The 23,678-nt window shown below is 36.7% G+C and overlaps 1 protein-coding gene across 5 annotated transcripts in view; it reads right to left on the bottom strand.

Annotated features, from left to right (window-relative positions):
* Nucleotides 1–23,678, bottom strand: part of KIF6 (kinesin family member 6) — a 185,621-nt gene that overhangs the window by 40,733 nt on the left and 121,210 nt on the right. For all 5 annotated transcript variants that reach the window (XM_064509535.1, XM_064509537.1, XM_064509534.1 and 2 more), the window contains 2 exons: nt 16,931–17,033; nt 12,063–12,118 (listed from right to left, as the gene is read on the bottom strand). In XM_064509535.1, the coding sequence (XP_064365605.1) occupies nt 12,063–12,118; nt 16,931–17,033 (159 nt within the window). The remainder of the gene's footprint in view (nt 1–12,062; nt 12,119–16,930; nt 17,034–23,678) is intronic.

Raw genomic sequence — 23,678 nt, forward strand, 5'->3', positions numbered from 1 at the left:
GAACAGCACATTAGAGGAGCATAACAGAGCTGCTCAAATTGATTGATTCAGTTTAGTATTTTCTGAATAAATCATTTGACAAAACACGTTTTCTCATTCCAAGGATGCATTCAGCCTATGCACTGTCACCCAAAGGCATTGTCTATTGTTTGAAAGTAAAAACAAACATATGTAAGCTACTCTGAAACAATGGGCAATATTTAGCATTGGCATAAACACATGCATTGCCCCTGAAGCCTAAAGATCTGCCAAAATAAGTTCATTTTAAAATTTCCTTACTGTTGCTGCAAAGACAATTTTACATTACTGAAGGTGGTATCTTCTATACTGTTCTTACAGGGAGAAGCAGAAGAAGGAGAAAGGCTGTCAGAAAACTGCTAGGACTCCATGATTCTCTTTCCAGACTCAGCTCTAACGGAGAGCAGGAAAGACAAATTCTATTTCAGCTAAGGATTGACACACAGCACCGACATCGTTCCTTCTGTCTTTTCTGACAATTGCCAAGCATGGCCCCATGCTGGAGTAGTAGTAGAACAGACAGCTCTGCTACAGCTCCGATCAATCTAGGTATACATCCCGAGTGAGACAAGAATCTGACCTATGAGATTTACATTGTATACAGTAAGTATAACGAAGACTGAATGTCTCTCCTGATTTCAGAAAGGTAGAGTAATACTTTACAGGTTATTATAACAGATTTATATTCTTGTCTGTTTTTCCTGCTTGTCTGCACATCTTACTAGCAGTTTCCTGTGGACTGTCATTGATCTGAAGATACTACTTTATTTTTCATTGCTTAATCATGGGTTTTAAAAAATTGCACTTCTAATTAAATGTAACCACACAATTCCAATAGTTCCACAACGTGAGTCTTGCTCCTGTGCTATCTTCCAATGACTTCTCTTGAGATTCTAAGCACAAACTCTCACATAAATTGAAAATATGATTTGTTGATTACAAACCAGGCATAAATTGATTATTCCAAATCACTGTGAACACTGAATGAACAAAGAGTTTAGTAACATGAACCTTCCACTGAATTGCCAGTGAGAAAAAAATATATACTCCTGTCATTCATTGCTTTTTATTATGGGCCAACTGGCTCCTCCTTGAAAAAGAAAATAGATCATGGAGGCTCTCATCACAGCTCTGAATGTGTCCCAAGATGGTAGCAACCAGCTACCATTAAGCAGCTGTCTGCCAAGCCTAGGTGAAACGCATGACATCTATTCCACATTACAGCACCTTGAGAGAGAAGATCATATGGAAGACAGTGTTTGAGATCACAACCTTCACATATATTGTGCTCTATAGATCCCTGGCTAAACTGAACCCCAGAAATCATGGCTGAAATGAGCCGAGTAGGAAAAGCACCTTAGCAGAATCAGGCTGAAGGTAAGTGGTATTCCATTAAGAAAGAAGGGAAATGAACTTAAATGGCTTAACCAAACAGAAGAGGTAGCATCTTACAAAGCAAAGTAAATCACATTTCTAACAAAGAACAAACTGCAGATGGTGAAAAGTTGGTTAAGAAATAAAATCTGCAGAAACTCAGCTGTCCTTCTGTGTTTTTAATTTTGTGTTTCCAAATATCAAAATGTAATGTTTAAAAAAACAGATTCCAAAACTGCAATCATATGGCATGATGATTAGATATCTATCCAAAACAAATACACACGGGAACTATGCTTTTTCAGTATTATGTTGCAAAGCAATTGGGCCAAGAAATTAAAGAGAAGAAATCTGAAGATTGTGTCAGCCATGCTGAATGGCTTCAGGTTTAACAGCTACTGCTATTTTTGGTGGACACATAAACATGCCTAGTTTATTACAAAACTACTTTGAAACTGACCTGGAGATCAGAAACAGACTGGGGCTTCTAGGCACTGGGCCACACTGAGTAATGTCCCAGCTGGGAAATTACATCTGGGGGACTGTTTGTCCCTGTGGCCTGTTGTTCTCTGTTGTTTTTCTCACAGATGGCTGCAGGTTTTGCAGAGCTAATCTGCTTCATTATTTTAGTCATAAACAACATCCCTCGGGAGTAAATAGCGTAGTTGCATACCTGAGATTAAGTATGGCAGACACACTACTTGTGTTCCTTTCTCTGACACAACTGCTGTGTCCTGAGACCAAGACTAACTCCCTGTTAAGCAGCAGAGTTGCATCTGCAACATGCAGCTTCCCAGGGGAGAAGAAACCAGTGGAAATGCATTAAGGCTTCATTTTCATTTTCAACCTAATGCTGGAACAGAATTGGTAAAGCAGCTCCCAGGCAATCTCTTTTTTTCAAAGAGCTTTCATTCTGCAGCAATGTGTACTTGTCAAATCTGCTACTTCTCATGGTAAACTACTGTTTTGACTTGTTCTAGATCACTAATTTGGCTCATCATCTGGAATTTCTCAGGCATTCAGCAGTTCAGCTGCAGTAATAGCTGCCAGGCAGCCAGAAATCCTGGACCCAATAATCATTACACCTGCATGCAGAATGACACTGAGCACACTTTGTAGAATTCATCTCTGCACACACAGTAAGTTTGACACCTAGAGAATGTGCTATATGGGTTGCACTCATGCAACTGAGCATTTGTGCAGCATGCCCAGCATACCCTAAACATGTTACATTTGCTGCACCACACAGACTCCTGTATGGGAAGGAAATCTGGGACCCCTACTTTTTAAATATCAAGCACTGTTGGATATGCTAATGATTGGTTCCCAGGGAGCTTCTCTAAATCAGGAATGGACTCTGATTAAAGAATAAGATAAATAGCAAATTCTCTTGTTTTTCATATAGGTTTTTCTCTAATGACACAGAACTTTGCATAATGCTTATGAGAAGTATACAATATCTCTGTAAGATGAAACATTTGCTTGTACAATAAGAAAAAGCACTTGCAAGACCACACTTCATACCTGTTGTGTCATTCCTGAATACCAGCAGAGCTGATTCAGAAAGATTGGGATGTCCAGAAATTACAGATTTTATTATTTAAAATATCTGGTCCTTCACTTTGCTACAGTACCTTCTGTCTTATATCCTTTACACATGTTAATTCCTGTACCTAATGAGCCACCCATTTTATCAAGTAGAAATTAACTTCCAGTCCACAGAATCTCCTTGTGTTTGGACACTGCATGTGCTAAGCCATTGACGGGTGTTGGAAATTTGGTAATGAGATCCATCATTAGTGAACCTACTCTGCACTACAATTTTTCAGCAATTACAATATTGTAATATTGTTACAAACCACAGTGACTTTTTTAAGAGCTATGCCACAGCTGCATCTTTCTTTTCTTCTCTTTTCTTGAAAAATATGATCACGATCAACATTCCTCTTAAGCATCAGCAGAGAAGCTCAGACTTCTGAGACTAACTGCTCCTAATTGCTGAGTATCCCCAGGGCATACCCTCACTTAACCGTTGTTTTAAATTGTTCAGCATGAGGGATGCTTCTGATGAACACTGTAGAAATCAGTTAAATAGGTCAATTAAATACATACTATAGAAATGGCCTGTTCTTCTTGATGCTGGATTATTATATCCCTGTTTCTAGAACAAGAGGACAGGTTTGAAACAGAACAAAAGAATAAACACAAGAAACAAAGAAAATCAGAAGCAGAAAAAAATGGCTACTTATCTATGGTTGTTTTTCATTGAGAGGCACCATCTATACACACATGCTTACACATTTTGCCTCAGCCAACCTGTTCAGCAGACGTATAACATTTGTCCCGCTACATGCTGTAGGAGTTATGTGTAATATCTGCCAGTTCCTGTCAATCTCAGCATATCTATAAATTCTTCAGAAACTTTGGCAGGAAAAAATGGAAGGATGGGTTGTGACTGTACATATGAGCATGCCTCAAAGAACAGTTTCAGAGAAATAACGCTTTTCCTCCTAATTTTTATAGACATACTGCAATTCACAAAGAATAGCATTTGTAGTTCACAGTAGTAGCCCTCCTGTTACCTTTGAAATAGAGGACAGTCCCAAAGTGACTGGCTGAGTGCAGAATGACGGACTGCTGTCCACATAAGCAGAAGGCTGAGCAACCTCAGCAGTATCATAACGCTTAGTGAAATTGTGAATGCAGCTCAAGAAGGCAGCTTTGGCGATCTCAGAGACAAAATATATTGCAATATATTCCACAATATAATGGCTTTTATTTCTCTATTTATGTTGATGCTATACCTAATGCTTGTTGCTCTTTATCAACTAAAACAACAATGATAAAGCCAAATCTGGAAATATTTTCAGAATTTCTTTTTAACCCTGATGCAAGCAGAACTCAAACTGACCTCAGCTGGAGTTTCTCTTGAGTGACGATTTCAAGATTTGTTCCATGGAATTTAAAGGTCTCTGCTGAGAACAGCAATTCATACTAAGCTACCTGAAGAATGAAACACTGTGGAATGATATTACTGAGTTATCTGTTCATTAAATCTTCATTCTGAAATCATTTATTTATGAGTTGTTTGCATCTCATTTGAAACAGATTTGTCTCTGGAATGTAACCTTTTTTCTTCTTGGAGTTTCTCAATGCCTTTTTAAACGTAGTTCTACGATTTTTCTTCTATACTAATCACTTCCAATAAAACTCACTGAGCGTATATATCAGATATAAGACTGCATAAGTATTTGAGACTTTCTGGAACCAAACTAGACCAGTGAATTATACTAATCAGCAGCTCTAAAGTCTTAATGTTTATTTCCATAAAAGAATATGTTTTTCAGAATGTTATACTGAAGAATGGAATACATTTCAAAGCACAATAATTTCTCCCTTATTATAGTCTCACTTCATATGTGGCTGAAACAATGTCAACTGAGCTAATGTCCCTGACTTAGAACATTTATACTAACATAACATCAATAGATAATACTACTGATAATACTGAACTTTAAGAAAGCAACGGGTTGATCTGGATGTATTTTCTTTTTATATAGCAAACCATCACAACACTTGCATTTAATTTAGCTTCCATTTCAACAGAAAAATTATATCCTTTCCAAGTACATATACCTCTTCAGTAAAAGTTTTAAAAATGTTCTGGCTCATGCATGACTTCCCTCAACTCTTTAAATCCATATAATCATGGCCTGAAATACACATAACATTCCTACAATCATCTTTGGGATTCCATTTCTGAAGTAATTGGTTCGTCCTTCTCAAAGTAAGTAATTCATGCCAGCAAGTGAAGCTAAAACAATGTAGATTTAAAACTGAGCTAATACACTGCTCTCAGATCATCTCTGCCTGCAAAACATCATTTCTTCTCATTTCAGTTCTTATCTATGCAAAAAAAGTTTGTATCAATTCCCTTGATAAAGTTGTACAGGTATAACTATAAACTATAACTTGCACAAAATATTCTTACTTTGATGTTTAAAATAGCCCATCTCCGCAGAGAGGTACAGTGACCACACCAAAGTAATTCTTAATCTGACACTCCCATAAAATAATTTCTTGTAGGCAGTAAGATACAACTGCAATCTCATATCCTTTTGTCCTTCATTTGTGTAGTAAAAGTTAGTCAAATATGGAAATGTGCCAGGTATGTGGGAGTGGAGGAGTTAATCAATGAGGGAGTTAATTAAAGAGGAAGATGATTTGATACCATCAAATACTGAAAAAATTGCAATAGCTACCAAAATACCTATGCAAGCATATTTTCATTACTCTGTTTTTGTCATTTTTTTTATACTTTTGTAATTGTCTTGTGTCATTGCTTTATAATCACTTTTTTCTCTCTGTGAAAGACTGTGTCTATGTATATGCGGAAAAGCGGCTGTAAGAAACAGGCTATGGAAGCAGAAAGAGAGAAAATGCTGGCTGACCAAAGAAAGAAAACTGTGGCACTACAAGGAGGAACTCACCGTACTTAATAAAGCAACAACACAAATTTCAGGTTTAATGCTGTCCATCCCTAATTCAGGATACTGTTGCTCCCCAGACGTTTCCAGGCAAAAAGACTACATACTGCAATGCATAAATACAGAAATGAAAAGGAGAAGTAGCAGCCATAATCAGACATATTTTGCGAATTTAAAACTTGCCATCAATGGAACAAGGCTCTTAAACAATCATTTTAATTCTCCACTCTTAAAATCTGCCCGTTCATTTTATATCAAAATAAAGTTCCGCAGTCATGTAGACTAAAACTCTATCACTGTCATGCATGAGGAATTCTGATGCAAGTTTTATCTTATTAAGGTTCTGATTAGGTTTTACATCTACTTTGCATTCACAGAAATGACAGTGCAAAATACAAGGCAGGGAATCAAGGTCAATATTTTCTTTGACTGCTGTTATTTCTTTTCCTCGCTCTCTTCCAGTCCTCATCATTTCAGTATAGCACTCCACTAACTGTGATATGTAATGACAATTGTTTGAATGACTTGCAAGCAAATTAAATTAAGACTCTTCAATAATCTTGCTTGGCAATACTAGAACATGCCCTCATTAAAGATTATCATTGCTTTTGATATCCTATGATCTTGTGCACTAAAAACAGAGCTTGAAATGAGACAGAGCAGTGCAACATAGCATTCCTGTGGGTATAGCTGCATCATCAACATCATGCACACATAATCCACCCACCTACCCTTTCTCATTCCGAGAGTGCCTGTTTCCTCACACAGTTATTACTCCCACATGAGTTTGCCCTTCCTCTCCCAGCTTCAATCATAATGTTAGCCGATTTCTGGACAGACTAAAAACAACAGCTGCTTCCCTTTGGGCATTAAATACCACTTGGTACATTTTTTTTCTTAGGAAAAAATAGCCCTAATAGTGATATAAATACCCCAAGATGGACAGACATTTATAAGGATGAACTGGAAATCTTTACTAATCTTAGATGCATCTAACATGCATGTGTCTAGCACATTCTTGTGTATGAGCAAGTCTTTTAGTCACTAAATTCTGAATGAATGTATTGGCTTCATTTTCACTGAGAACAGTATTTATTCATTTACCAATGAAGTAGCACTCAGAGTTCTTTGTAACCATTTAATGCTTTGCAATTTATTCAGATGTAGACTTTCTCTCCTTACTGCCAGAATTCTTCCATACAGAATGTTCTTGGTAATAGGGGTAAAAATATTTTCTTACAACCATACCCTAGAAGTAAAGCTCCTGTTAACAGGTCAATGCCCTACCTCAGCAGCACTCTGTTGCCAAGTATTGCCCCGGCCGTTCCTTGATGTTACTCGTGAACCTACCTCTGTGGGTCAGCCAGGGCCTCCATAACGATCAAGTTCTTTGCAGTTGGAATACACATACACATTTTTGGCCACTGCACTTTGCATATCAGCACCCTCAGCACAGTTTAGAAAACCTGTTCTCTGAAAACCATCTATTATGTCAGTCATATTAGTTATGTTCTCCAGACCTCAGAAAATCACCTTATAAATCTGTGATACTACACTACCGAAAGCTAGCTTGTCAAACTGGATTTATGACATACTATTGAAGTCTGGGGTAGCCAGCTTCCAGATCACAATAGTTAGTCTCTTCCAGACTTGTCCACGCAGTGGATGCTGGTCACTGCAAGCTCTTTATATAGCTCCATAAAGGTCAGTTTCCTCATGCAGAAATTGCTGGTCATGGTGATCATCATGACAGTGTAAATCCACTCTCGTATGTGGGTTATCTTGTTGTAGAAGAGTAAATAGAATGTGCTGAATCTGTGACCATACTAACAAAAATGAGGTGTTGCAGTTCTTTCATTGCTACCAGCATTAAGCATACACTTTAATAATTACTTTCCAAAGCATAATAATAACTACTTTAATAAATAATTACTTTCCATTACTTTCCAAAGAAAAAAAAAATGACACTATCTCAGATCCTCCATCAACATCTCTCAAAAATAGCACAGCTGCAAGCTGAAAAGCTCTTCCAAGCTTTTCCTTGACTGTGATTAGAGCAGGGGAAAAGAACATGCAGAGCCAAAAGAGATTTGACTAGATGTACCAGCAATTTAAGAATGCTTTCATACAGCAAACCAGCAAGGACTAGCCTTTCCTGGTCGGTGAGCAATGTTCAGTGTTATACTGATGCGCATATGATAATGCAAATGAAGGGTCTGTCTGGCTCTGCAGCGTGGTTGATAGCAGGCAGGCTTAGAGAGTAAAAGTTTAGAGAGAGAGCTTGATTCTGCAGCCTTGTCATGCTCCGCACTGTGTCCCTAAGGCTAAGATGCCTTATGTGATAGACCTGTGAACGCCCAGCTTCCCTTCAGGCTTTCCTAAAGACAGATCCAGCCCTTCTTGAGGATACTGCTCTGTTTATGTTGAGCAAGCGCCTTCAATTTCTTAACTGGAACTACAGCATCAGTCTTGTTTCACAAATACCTGAGCCATAATGAAATAATCACAAAATCAAGAAAAGACTGATAATAAATTGAGTCATCTCAGCACAGCCCCCCAAACAGCCTTCAAGAAAACTGACAAGCTATGTAGGATGTCCAGAATTAATGAAACTAAATTCTGGCAGACTAACTAGGCAGTAAGTTCTAAAACTGAGGATTGCTCTAAGGGCCTTTCTACATATTAAAGGAGCATGTTCAAGTGTCTGTGCTGATCCTCTATCCTTTATCATTTTATGGAAGCAATAATACCAACAGAAGCCTACACTGAAAATCTTATTGCAAGTTTATTTGCTCAGCACCAACTTCCCAATGTTTTTTTGAAATTCTAGTGTATTTGAGAAGTGGTTGGAGTATTTTGAGTACTTTTTACTGCAAAACACTCTAATATTTCCAAAGTCAGAATGAAAGGATATTTATGACATACAACTTACAGCCAACTGCTGTCAATGTCTCAGAATATAATCAGACCGCATGAAATGGGCTCTACACTGCATGAAGTGGCTTCCCCTATAACCTCTGTGGTGCATACTTTTATACTATTAAGTGTAGCTTAGAAATAACAGAAACTGATATTGATGGAATCTGTTCTTGATTGTGCACAATGCAGCCAGGAATGCTTAAGAAAACCAAAACCACAATAAAAAGTAAATTGAAGATCTAGTTGCAGGCCACTGCAAATGGCCACACAAATAAGATGACTCTTATTTCCCCTATCAGGTTTTCAGTATAAATTTGGCAGGTTAGCAACCTTACGTGGCATCTTTAATGGCCTTCTGAGTACACATGCTATGATGAACCACACAACTGAAAAATTGTTTCAGGCTGCTAAACTATGGAAAGTAGCGCTATTGCATTGGCTAACCTAAAGAAGCCAGAAGGTGTCATTCTTGATTCAAAGTTTTAATTAGTGTTAGAGAGGTGCTAATAGGCAGATTTATTAACAACTACGATCAACAGAAGCCTGGACAAGAGAAAAGAATAACTGAATAAAATACAATATTTATAAAACTAGCGTGCGAATTTTCATATGTGGCATAAAGTTACCCAGAAAGAATTCAAGGAAGGAGTGCAGACTATGAACCTTCTCAAGCCTCAGACACTGGTGTTTAAATACCATCCACAGAGTAGCATATATCTGCATAATTTGCATAAATCAGCAGACAGATATGTATGAAAGGACTAATGTGGATGGAATCTCTTGTTTATACAGTAGGGCTACATGAATAAAATATTGTGTTTGGGTGCCAAAATGAAAAGACTATTTTTCCATTTTATTACTGAAACAAAAAAAATGGAGACAAATGAAATTAATCTTTCACCTTGAAAACACTCAACTTGTAACTACATGTTAAACAGCAAAACAAAATCAGAATGTGTACATTCGTGTAACTTCTCTTTGGAATTATGGAGATATTTCTAGTCCGATTTTTAAAGGAGCTTTTCAATATTCATGTTGTCTACAAGTTATTACAGTTTCCTATAGGAGGCATATAAACATTGTCAAGTTCAGCACAGCACTATGATTTGCTCTATAGCTGTTATGTTTCATTCCAGTGATCATTTTGGTTTTTTTTATGATGTATATATATATATGAATATGCACTCAGATTTTTGTATCATCCATGCCCCCCAAATCTAGTCTGCTAACTGCTTCATGTCTAACACTGAAGAGCTTCACCAAAAACAAATTTTAAAACTGATGCTTTTAATTGCAGTAAAATCCAAACTCTATTGCACTGTAGTGTTCAAAAGTTTTGTCTAACTTATTGAGGAAAAAGAAAAGTCCAAACCAAAGGTTTGTTTTAGATTCTGCTGGGATCCATGTAAACAGAGTCTTCCAAAGCTATGTCTACATTGACCTGCTACTTTATTTTTGAGGGCTGCCACAGTAGACCCCTGCAAATCTGAAGGGATTTCCAGACCACCCAAGTCATGTCCTGACATCAAACTACAAGTGATATCTTCAGGACTGCCATGTGTCTCACCATCTCTTGTACTACCTCCCACATCCTGCAGGCACTTGCTCTCCCCCTAAGATGTTTGCAACAAATATAAGGTGCATGTAATTGGCTGCTTGGCTCCTGTCCTCAAGCAGCACTATCACAGCCCCTGGTACTGAAAAAAATGTGCTTGTTTTTGACTGCTTATTGCTGGTGTATTGCAGGCACTATGCCTGCTCCAAAATGGGTTTCAGCTTCAGCAAGAGAAGGAAATCTGGCATCCACTGCTGAGTATCTCTCTAAGTCATTCAGGCCAAGAAATTACTTGGGCTTTCTATTACAGATGAGAAAATTTGGGAGATGGAAGGAAATAAAGACAATGTGGACTTCAAGATGATTTGACAGTTCACAGAGAATATAATCATGGCTATGATGAAAGTATAGAGCAATTGTCAGGACTGCCATGAGAAGATTTCTGTCCTTTCCCAGCAGTCAATTGCTATTATGAAACAAGAAGGGGTGACAATGACTTCATTGTCCATGTCTGTGCTGGTACCACCCACAGGCACCTCAAAACCCTTTTGAATTCCTCTTCCTTCAGCAGATATATACCTCTGTAGCTGGCAAGTTCCTTAGCAAGGAGATTTTGCCCAGTGCTGATTCAATACCAAAGCAAGATGGGTGGAAAAACTGGACTGCACTTTGGCTTATGCCACAAAGGTATATAGGTATGGGAAGATAAGAACAGCTTTACTGGGGGGAAAAAACAATGCACACCCCCCATACACACTGTGTCCCCATCATGCTGTACCTACATCAAGGACACTGCTTCACTAATTCTCATGCTGTCTGCTAGGACCTCATAGCAAAAGGGAGACATGGAAGGCAATGGAAACCTAGAGCAGGGGCTACACCACTGGATGTGGATGCCAGATTACCTTTAAAACTAGTCCTTCACAGTCCTCTGTGCCTGTATCTGGAAGCTTGAAGAGATTTGGTTCATCAGAATATGTGCATATAGGAGGACACTGGCCTGATCCCCAAAAACTTTGGGGCTGGAGCACAAAACTGTGCTTCTTCACATTTGATGGAGAGGCTGGATAGCCAATCGTCAGGAAAGCACCTACCGGGTTGGAATTAACTAATTTGGGAATCACCAAGGAACACACTACAGGTTGGTAGAAGTATTGGGGAAGACCTAGCTTGGGGCTGAATGTGTCTGTAAGTGACTTTTTGCTTTGAATATGCTGAAACTGGAAGCCTAATGGGAAGCCAGACATATGCTGCTGTGGCCCGAAAACAAAAACTGAAAAGAAGTCCTATCCAGCTCGGGCACTCCACAGAATCCCTCCAATTAATCCATACGGAGGCAGGGCACAGAGGTAATTCAGCAATGAGAATACAGGTAAATACAATCCTTAATCCAAAGATTTCACAATTTGATATATTTTTAGATCCTTTTATCCCACAATAAAATTCAAAAAATCCAAGGTCAATACCTTAACTTCTCCCATCAATAAATTTCACACATCCTGTCCAGTAAAGAATGGTCTTGTTTTTCAGATTATGGCGTTCGTAATAATCAAAATTGGTACATAAAATAAATTACTACTACAATCTTACTGGAAATCTTAGTAATTTATTGCTTCTTTTCTTTAGAAACTACAATCTCTTCCCACATCCTCTGAATGCTGTGATTTTATATTAACTACAGATAGAAAATGAAGTTGAAATGTACTCACTTATTTTATTTCTCACTTCATTTACTTTTTCTCCAAGGGATTTAGCTTCAGCAAACCTGGTAGTGGAAGCACAACGATATAGAATTATTTAGAAGCACAACTAGTTAAATTATTTATTCACAGTAAAATACTGAATGATTCAGGTTATTTTTTGCTTGGAAATTACTTTCAAGCTGATTTCGGTAATTACAAAAGATGTATTATTTGTACGTAGAATTGGTTGGAAACAATTTTCCAGCAGAAAAGATAGTCTGGTCTAAAACAAACTATTCTGAACTTAACAAACAGGTTAACTGGAAAGACCAAAGAAATGTATTTAACTTCCTAAATTCTTCTGATAATGCTATTTCAATTCTAATGAGTGGATTTCTTAAATACTGATATTAGACTACAATATTAATTTTAATATGCTAAATCATATGCAATGTTTTAACTTACTACTATTTAGAAGTTGAAAGAAGAACAAATCTAAGTAAAGCCAAAACAAAATGTCTGACAGTATCAGAACTTCTTTTTATCAGGAAATTTAAAATTTCAGCCTTTGAGTAATTTTCATATTGCTCACAAGAATCACTATTTGTGCTATGTGAAAATCTATACCCCAAACACATTTTACACCTTACTGAGAAACTTCTCAAACAGAAAAATAAGAAACTATGACAAAACTAAATTACTTTGTTCTTCTACAGAAAGTCTTTGTGTGAATGCATATACTCAAATGATATTCAACTACTTCTTGCACACTGATGTAAGCCAAAGCTATCTACATGGACACTCAAAAATAGCAAGCAAGAAGCAGCCTGAGCAGGGTGGAAAGAAAATCAGGCTTTGGAAAAACCCTCTTTTTGTAGTATTCCAATAGCTGGACCTCAAATCAAATTTGAAATGATGTTTCAAAAATGTGAAATTTCGTTGTAGAAGAATAGTGAATAAATGATAAATACAGACTAAGTAAAGTGTGTTTTCTTTCAACAATATTACTAATTGTCTTTTGTAATATGCAACATTCCTATTACTTAATATGCCACATTTGTATCATTCTGGCACAGAATGAGGCCTAACTATCTTGGGATAGTGTTTTGACAGCAAAAATGAGCTTGGTCAATTTTTGGAGGAGATATCAAAGGAAAGCCAGCATGCCACAGGAAGTGTTGCTGGTGATTCAGTAGGTGGTTCTTCTCTCAGAATATCTACTGGACTAATTTACTCACATATTTGTTGAGTGTGTTGAAAAAGAAAACTGAGGCTCTGACCACTTGTGGTAGTTAAAGATCTCTTGGCCCTTTCTACAAAAATAGTGATGTTAATCCTGGTGGCCTAGATGAGTCTAGCACTGGTAACTACATTTCTCCTGCAAATATTCATTTTTTAGCCTTCAGTCCACAGCTGCTGCTGAAAAGTGCTTTTCAGCACTTTTTCACTGTAAATTTTTTCTATCTCAAAGTTGACTGAACATAAGTAGCAAATAATTCATAGTAAGATGAATACTTCATTTGAGATTTTCTTTGATAAGAGTAATGTGATAGTCACCTTAACAGCTTAATTTTTCTAAGGCACTGCATAAAATTAAACAAATATTCTTCACAGCATACTTGAGAGCAAAGTATTGTTATATCCATCTTAAAAAGGGGAACCTGAAATATGGTGAGATTAAGTGACTTAATAATGTCAGAAAGTGCACTCCCATGCAGAATATTCTAGCTCAGAGCACAGTCATCTATCCCAAATTGTTAAGAGTGGGGTAATGTAAATCATAAACATACATGCAAAGTATCTTGCCAGCCTGCATGCCAGACGATACTGCAAGTGCTTTGGGACCAAAGACTGTGTTTCTGTATTATGGCTGAACAGAACTGAGTATAATTATATCCTGTTCCATGACTAGGATGCTTTCAGGTGATAGTAATGAAAATAATAAATAACAATTTCATAGTCAAAAATGTCATTTTTCAAAGCATGATTACAATGCTCACCAATTCCCACCAGGTATGTTTCTAAACGAATTCAGTGACCACTCCTTGTTATACTAAAATCATCAACTTTTCACATAGTATGCAAAATATTCTAATGATCAGAAGTTACTTTTTTTAGGTTGCAACATGATGTTGCAGAGATGATCACTTCAGTGTTATTGGTTAGCATTCTGCTCCCTCTGTATCTTGTTCCTTAGTAAGTGTGTAATATCTACATACTTCCTCAAAAAACAGCTGCCCTCAGAACCTCAAAATGCACTATATTCTTTACATTCTGTATAGCCTGCTAGAACTTGATCCCTTCTCCTTTCCTGAGTTTTCTATCAGTTTTCTGATCTTTTACATCAGTTGCTGACATAGTTACTGTCCTACACCTATTTAACAGTACTCTATAAAGCTGTTTAGGGCAAATGGAATACATAATAGACTTTCAAATACTAAATGTATTCTGCTGTAATAATAGTGACAATTAACTCAATGTACAATGGCAAAGTATGAAAAGCATCTAAGAGAACTGAGGTCTCTTTAAGGAAATTTTCATTGTAATAGTCTAAAATGTAAATAAATACTAGAAGGATGATTTGCTGTACCATGACTTGTGGTAGGACATTAGACATGATATGAAATTTTGAATTGTTACTCAGATGTGTACAAGTAGAACCTTGTTGAGTGTGGAGGCAAAACATAACTGTTAAGTAATCCTTCAGTTGATCTGGACTAGTCTTGATCTAGCCAAAGTAGCTGAGGAAATCCACAAATTGTGTTTCTGTCTTAACTCAAATTACGTCAAAACAGAATTAAGAAATATGGCTCTCCCCTGGGGAGGTAGGGTTTGGAAAACTGCCCCTTCTGAGTTGGTCCATTTCCCTTTAAAACTAGAAGGAGCTGGAATTTCAGGCCACTGCATATATACTCATGCACACTTATTTTCATGGTTGAATTCAACAACTGTAAATGGTCCCAGCTGGAAGGTTCCTCAACACTGACCGCTTACAAGGAAGGCACAAGCCTTTGAAGAGTCTGTGAGACTTTTCTGAATTAGTTTTTCCCACTGGGGTTGATTTACAGCCCCAAGCAGGTCTCTTGAAGATTGTTTACAGATCTAAGGGAAACACCCCAAAGTATCTCCCTCATTCTTTCCCCTAGCTCCCATGGGCAAATACTAAGCTCATCAACTACTTAGTAATTACTCAGGCAAAATTCCTATTGACTATTGACTCTGATTCATGTTTACAGATAGATTTAGCTGGACAAGTTGAAACCAGCTGTCTTTCTAGCCCTTATTCATAGGTTGCTGCCTTCAAAACAGGAATAGTTGGATGGGCCACGCATCTGTTTCTTAAACAGCACAGTTTACAAACTGGCATAATAACATAAACTAAAATTTGATAGTAATTTATGACAGCCCAATAAATTCCATCTGTGACTATGAATCACAGTCAAACAAAACAAACAAGACAAAGACATATGACTTAACCATATCATTGAAAGAAAAAAGGTTATTTCTGATACTCCTCAAAAAAATCTAGCATAAAGGTGATATTGTTATGAATAGTGATGAGACAACAATTATATTGTTAGCTGTAAAGAGGTCATGTGTGTCCTCCATTAATAGAGACCTCTACATAAGAAGGCTATGCATGAACTATAAACAAAAATAATAACATGAGAGGTCTACATATAAAGGGAATTTATGGTAACCTTTAAACATCTGGTGTCTACACACTTCTTACTGGGCAATTTGAACACTGGTTGGGTAACTGAGTTTTTATGCAACTGGTAGTTCAGAGGCTGCATTTCAAATTACAGAGTGGACTTGACATAAATCCATTTTCATGAATGCAGTAAACTTGGAGCTAGAAGCATATTTGGTAAAATCCACTGCAAGCGGCAGGGGAGAAGTTTCTTGCTCCAGGGGATCAACATTCGCATAGCACTCATTTCAGCAATCAGCTGCTGCATATTAGAGGGGGGTTATCCAAGACATGGATGAGAATCTCTGTCCTTTAGGGAAAGCAAATCTTGTTTTAAACTTAGTGGCTTCTGTCCATCTCCACTACATATTCTGAAACCAGAAGTGGGGAGTTAGCTCCAGTTAGGGGAAACGTAAGTTAGAAGGGTATGTCCCAAGATCTATTTTTGGCATCTTTAATCTCCAATCTCAAAATGCCTTATTTCTCCCACAGTACAAGTAGGGCTGACACTTGCAAAACTGACCATGAAACAATACTGTTAGCCAAGTGACACGGACAAGTGTTGGTGCCATAATTTCTGAGATGCTCAGGACTGGCTTTCTGAATATTCATGTTTTTAATATTTTGCCATTCTTACCATCTTCACCAGAAGATTCTGAAGTGCTTTGCCAGCATTAACAATAAATATGTAGTAGGAAAGTATTACTTCTATTTTAGAGTGCAAAACTGGAGGAGAAAAGCTTCACTTGGCAAACAAGTTAGTAGCGATAGACAAAAGCATATGTTAAACATCTCCTAGTTTACTGTCTAGTTTAGTGTTGAAGCTGATAAAGTGTTTTCTACAGTGGAAATTACAGTAATCAATTTAGCCACATGATTCTAACATCTTGTACATAATTCATGACCACAAATGCCGTTTACCACATTGCTTCTACAGGGCTAAGAAGATAAGAATAGTAAAAACAGAGGAAAGATGCATTAAGATCACTCATGCCACTTTCATAATCTATTCAGACTTTTATTCTGTCATTACTCAGTGCCTTCTGAGTAAGAAATGTCCCCAATTAAGAAAAGGCCAAGCTTCTGTACCAAGTTTTCACTAGAAGCCTGGGATGTCTGTTGTAAAGTTACACATTTGTAACCATGCACATAATGAACTCTCAGACGCCTGTCTCCAAATGCATCTTGCTGTGATACTCACCTCTGTCTGAGAAGCTGTTTGTTGTCCTCAATGGTTATACTGTCAGCATGGTCCCGCTTGAAAACTTCAAAAGCCTCCTGACATCCAAGTGACATCTCTCCTCCTGTCCCAAGAAAAAAAGGGAACTACTTCAGTGTCATCAAGAGAGAGACATTTTACATTTATTTTATTCCTATTTAGAAAAAAAATGTAGCAAATCAGCCCTGGGTTCTTGAAGCACACAGCAGGCTATGCTTTGTGTTCCACAATCAGAAAAGCACTCTGGAGAAAAGATCTCTCTCTTTTCACAACTTAATTTAGTTTCACTTCACTTATCTAAAGCCTGAATGTTTGGATTGTGTAATTTCTCATGACAATTCAAAATTTTCATAAATAAAATCAAAATGTGAAAATCTAAAATACATGAAATATTCTTAAGTGAAAGCTGGAGGTATTTTCACAATAGCAAATAGCACTCTGCTTCTGTATTTTTTTCATCTCTGTTTCATATTTGCCACAAAACATGCTTTCCATATTTTCAGCTTGCTGGAAAAAGAAATTTTGGGCTTCATTTAATTATGCATAAGTGTAACCTCCCTTAGTGAATGCTCTTGTAAATCAGGAATTGTACCTACAAAAATGACCAGTTCCTGCCTTTTATGCTTTCAGTGCTGTGTTTCCTTTTGTGCCCCACAAGGCCAAGACCAATTTGGCCTTTGAATCTTCTCCAAAATCACTAGAGAAAAGCATTATAGTCTGCATTATTTATTAGTTCTCATTGCTAGATAATCTAAAGGTCCACATAAGAAATCATTTGTTGGTATTATTATTAACAAAAAATTCAAAGGCTTAAGGACAATGAAAGATGATACAAGTACCTTTGTTTTATCATGTGTGCATATGTGTCAATAAATAGGCATGGAGAAAGGATGAGACTCACATTTAAACAAGTGACAGAAGTGATGATTGATAGTTTAGGAGCAGAGAGGGGAAGGAATCTAGCACCCAAACTGTGTGAAAGACATAAAATAGCTCTACTACTAATTCAGCCTCATAGCTGCAACTGAACCCTCAGAATGATGTTCCTTAAATTGTGATTTGACTCTCCTCGATCTTTTTACTTCTACAGTCGTTCTCCTGTCCTACTCACAAGCCTTCTGTCCTGCTTTAGAGCTGTCAAGACCCTCAAATCCTCTGTGCAGCAGAGATGCAAAGCTTCCTGGGAGTTCTGCTGCACAAGAGTTTTCTGTGTGTTCTGTGCTAATGGATCAGCATTACCAATAACATATAATGTATGGAATTTATTTTCCTCACCTGCTTTACAGTTTTGGTGTAAATAGGGATGATAAATATATATTAACAAAACATATCTAAACATTTGGGCTATGCCATACTGGGATGCTACAACTTTTTGGAATCTAGCTCAGTCTGTAGAAAGAAAGATGCACTCACTGTACAGTCACTCTGGAATATGTCCTACTGCCCCTCATCATACTTAGCATTTCAAGACTAATCCCCACTGGCTTCAGTGAGATCTCTGTAGTAAAAGATACTATTTATGATGAAGGCTGGTAACAAAAACTAGCACTCATGGTTCAATAATCAGCAAAAGTCTTAAAAACTTTTTATTCAAAATATACTCTGCCTCAGTCAACAGAATCAGCACATCTGTTACTAATATAAAAATTTTGAGTTGAAAATAGAACCACCAGGAATGTTTGAATGGCAAAGCATGCAGAAATGCTCCACCCTTTCTGAATAAAAAAAATGCAAGAAAGACATAGTGCAGTCTTTACTGCTGTGTGATCAAAAAAAGAAAGAGGGTGTAGGAAAAGATAATTTCTGTGACAATGACCTGAGAATGTAACGTTCATGTTTCATGCTTGCCTTGAAAAAAAAAGTCAGCTTTACAAGGAGAATTTTATAATATAGTCATCCCATTAGTAGCACTAAATTTTATCTCCAGTCTGAACTGACTCTCTTAGAATTGCTTTTTTTTGCAGAACAAGTTTGTATTACGTGCAGAAAGCCTTAATGAAATTCATGGCTGAGCCTAACATAAACAATGAAACACACTTACTTATATGTAATGCCGCAATGTAAAGAATTTAACCTTTCTGCCAGTAGCTCTGCCTTTGCTCCAAAATGTGCATCTATTTGCTTACTGTTAAAAATATTACCATAAAGAATGGTCATGCTCTATTTAACAAGAGCTGATTAGCAGCAACAATGCCATGCCATACAATACCACTAAAACAAATAAATATATTAAAAAATATAAACGTGGAGGCTTTTGAAACTGTTTTCTACTCAAGGTAATAATCAACATCTCAAAGAGAAGAAGTACGTTTGAAAAACAAAACTATCATGGTGATTATTGCTTCTGCCAGGTTTGCATCAGCCAAAATTAAAGGCACTCTGTTAATCATTTTCTGCTGTTACATTAAGAAGCAGCAGAACTGTACAGCTAAATAAACCAGACAAAAATAGGTCCCCACAATTCTCGGGAATGTGAAATTTTATAGTTTATACAGGCCATTTTAAGGAAGTACAGAAATATATGGATTAATAAACAACCACATTCTGGGAATGGTATTGGAGGAAAGGAGCTTAAAAATAGGATCATATCTTGACATAATATGAGCACAGAGCAGCTACAGAATAATGCTGCAGCCTGTGGTGAACGATGGAGACATTTAGGATGACAATACAGAGTACAGCAGTGTTAACACTATTAAAAGATTGCTAAAAAACATTGGAAACTTGAACTGGTTGAGGTTTCATTCTGCTCTATGATTATTCCCCTTCAATAGTTAGTGTTGTATATGTATTCATGCTGTTTGTGTTTCCTGAAATCATCTATAATTTCATAAAGTAGCCTCACTTTCTTCTTTCAAATGGCCTCCATGTGTAAAGGTGCACTAACATTACTGCCATCTGTGCTGGCCCTAACTTGAACAAATAAGCTATATGTTCTTTCAAGACAAGGTGCTATTGACTCCTCTATTTTTCTCCAGCTGTAAACTGAAATATGTTTATACTGTTGTATACAATAACAATATGAATAAAACCAGAACTGAGAGTAGAAAGAAACCATTCATGACAACACATTGTTGACAAGGTAATCAAATAATTCCGCTAAAACTTTTAGTGTGGGAAACAATTTCTGTTGCTGTTACATACCAAACAATTTTTCTTCTTCTTTAATACTGTGGCATAGTGTTACAAAATAAATGTTTGAGGATTCTTATCTAAGGAAGGACCATCATATCATACAAACTATGAATCAGCAACACATCGTCAAGTCATTACAATGCAAACCGGAATAATGATTACCATAAAAATAATTCAGTTCATCAGAAAAAGGCTAAAATTTTCCTGTATTTATACTCCTGACACTCCAGTTGACAGGGTTGCATTTAAAAGTGATACATTTTGTATCAAGGTAATTTTAATTATACCTCTACTATTAGGTTGTGCAAGGTAGTTTTGATGTTAAAACACTCAGAAATGTGCTTAACTCATAACGTGAAATTTACAGCAAACTCATGTTTATAAGCAGCAAATTCAAGAGCTCAAATTTTGGGAAAACTGAGATTTGATCCACAGACTGAATTTAAATGTTTGCGAATGTTCTCATTGAAGGTTTGGTTCTGCTTACTATTATGAAAAAAAGTCTTTCTTCAAAGCTGGAAATGAAATTTGAAAGTTTAGTTTCAGTCCCTACTCCTAGCTAGTGCACTGCTCCCACTTTCTTATTAAAAAAAAGTTTCAGCCCAGGGAGCTTCTTCCCTAAAATGTGCAAAATACAGCTGTCCTGCCGAACTTGAGTAAGTCAAAAAGCAGAATCACAGGAAGCCCTCATGACCCCTAAACAAGAGCAACAAGATCTGAAATGATCAAGCAAGAAAAAGCTTATTGTACCATTCACAATAGAATAATGACTTGAATATAGTAATAATTCTGTATCAAAATACACTGAGCAAAAAATGTAATAAGGCTTTTGGATGTGGCTAATTACATTTTGAGGGGACATAAAAATATCAAGGGGATCCCAAGACTCAGCCATTTACCTACAACAGTTGGAATCCTACATATCAGCAAAGCCTTAGCAAATATTATGCACCCTACTCTACCACAGAAGTAACAAATTAAAAGATCATTTATTCCATGCTGTTACATATACAAATGTTATTCATGACAATCCTAAACAACTACTTCATAGTGGCTCACAAACTCTAAAAGGGAAAATGAGTTAAAGCATGATGCAGGGTGTAGGGTGGCACTGGATACACAAATGCCAGCAGAGAAATTATATAGCTAAATGCTATTTCTATGTTAGGTATAAATGCTATTTCTGTGTTAGGTAGTATCCACTAGTACTACTTAAGGAATATTTCTGAGTAGGTAAGAGCAACTTAAACCTTAATTTGTGGCCAAAAGTGATCAAACATGCTTGTAGGCATTTAAATGACCATGCTGATTTTTGAAGTTATCCAACATCTACAAATCCTATTGGAGTCTGTTTTGGTGATACCAGTTCATAAACATTGGACAATTAAAAAAAAAAAAAAACATTATTTTAGTATATGCTTATAAAGATTTTCACAGTGCCCACCTAGAAATGGCACTTCGAAAGTGCTGAAACTGTCCACTTTTTTTTTTTAAAGGTTTACTTTTCAGAGGGAGAACACAGGAGCCTTCATACAGTTTAATGTGTGAACCCCACAGAAAACATTTGCAGGGCTCTTTAGTTAAGTCTGGAAAAATCTGTCAAACAATAGCATGAAACTGATATTTTCTTTGAGCTATGAAATAATTTTTTGTTCCAGAGAAGTCTGTAGTAGAACTTAGCACAGGAACACCACCATATGAATAAACTATTAAGGTTCACCTATTAACTTGCTCTTACGTATTCTAAGCAACTGTCCTGCAGAACTTGGGTATGTCAGAAAGCAAAATCACAGTGTTTCCTCACGATCCCACTTAGTAACCAGATTTTGATCCTGGTATGAGACCTTCAAGGGGGGTTCTACTAGCCATCATGCTGGAGGCTGTCAATCCAGCCTGCAAAGAGAACTGGAAACAACCCTTCAGGAGACAAGAATCAGGGATGCAAGTTGAGCTGTTCTGAGAGAACATTAAGACCTTTTCTGTTAACAAAAGCAAACTCTTGGGAATAGTGGTTCTGACTTTTCACAGACCATGTACTCTGATGAGAAAGGCATCTGCTCATATATCTATTTTGCAGAAACTATATTTTCACAGTAAAAGACTCAGTGTTTTCATTTCTACCAAGTGCTCTATCATCAATAACTGTCAGTTTTTTCAGTGAAATCAACAGGACCAAAAAGTCCCCTTGACTCAGGGAAGGCTCTCATTTGAGTGTGAGAGTTGTCAGAAGAACTTCAGGATGGCAACTAGTGTGAATGGTGGCTCTTCATTCTTACATAGAATGTTCCAATAGTCAACTTGTTCTTAGTATTACATATTTCCATTTATTATCAAATACAAACAAAGGAACTCTGCACATTTTCAAATCAAACTCAAATTACTTGACAGTTCTTTGTATTAAAAGTATTAGAAAAGTTTGCATGTAAGCATAATTCATTACATCTTCAGCAGGATCCCTCAGATATCATAGCCATCTGTTCAGAATGGAAAAAAGTAGAAGTAACAGAGCTTGGGAATAATGAATCAATAAAGAATAAATACTTTAAAAGAGGAAAACAAAACCAAAAAACAATACACAACAAATACTTCCCTGCTGTAAAACTCAGCTAACTTCTTCATGAAGAGCATGTGTACTACATATGGTTACCTTCATTAGATTGCACTTCAAAATGGGAAAGACATAAAACAAGGTTGCTGTGGTATCCCTGCAGTGTTGAACTGCAAAACACAGTCTTTCAGACAGTTAAAAGCCTCAAAGAAAAAAACAGAATATTCAGACTCAATGTTCTAAATAAAACGCTGGCATAATTTAATTTATCTAGCTCTGGAGTTTCATTTGTTAATTTATGGGGGGAGGAAGAGGGCAAAATGAGTATTTTCTTGAAATTATGAGCATATTTACTGTGATACTACAAGCTGATGCAGACAGCTCCCACTGCACTCCACAAGTAAGTGAAAATGTCTAATGTGCAAACTCTCAGGCTGTGTTGCATGGATTTAATTTGTGCATGGGTCATTTACCTAGGCATGACTCATAGCCAGAAAAAGTTAGTTGATTGTACAAGATGAACTATTCCATATATATTGAAAGCATTTTGAAATAGAAGTCACCACTAAATGAAACATTGCATATACTTTCCTGTAAGGAACAAGCTTGCACAGTACCATATAGGGCACAAATCAGGGATAAATACCATGTCCACTGTGGTGAATTTTTTCAGAGGATATGCAATCATTTGAACCATGATTTTTCCAAGATTACCAAAACAAAAGAACATAATGAAATATTATGTAAAATGCACATTTTGTAAAACTCAAATTTTTAAAAAGTTTAACTGGATTCCTTCCAAAAAAGTGACTTACAGAAATTCCATCAGGAATAAGTTTCTACAGTAATAAGCATTCCTCTACAGAAGTAGTAAGGAAAATGTTATTGCATTGCATTTCCTAAGAATGCAAAGCTTAAATGAACATAAACTTAATTTAAAACAAGATGAAGCTATTTTAAAATTGTCCAAGATCACAGAACAACAAATAAATAAAAAATAAACAAATAAAGTGGAATATGATAGCTGAATTTAATCATGTTGACTTC

This window comes from Dromaius novaehollandiae, chromosome 3 (assembly GCF_036370855.1).
Source record: "Dromaius novaehollandiae isolate bDroNov1 chromosome 3, bDroNov1.hap1, whole genome shotgun sequence".
NCBI lineage: Eukaryota > Metazoa > Chordata > Aves > Casuariiformes > Dromaiidae > Dromaius > Dromaius novaehollandiae.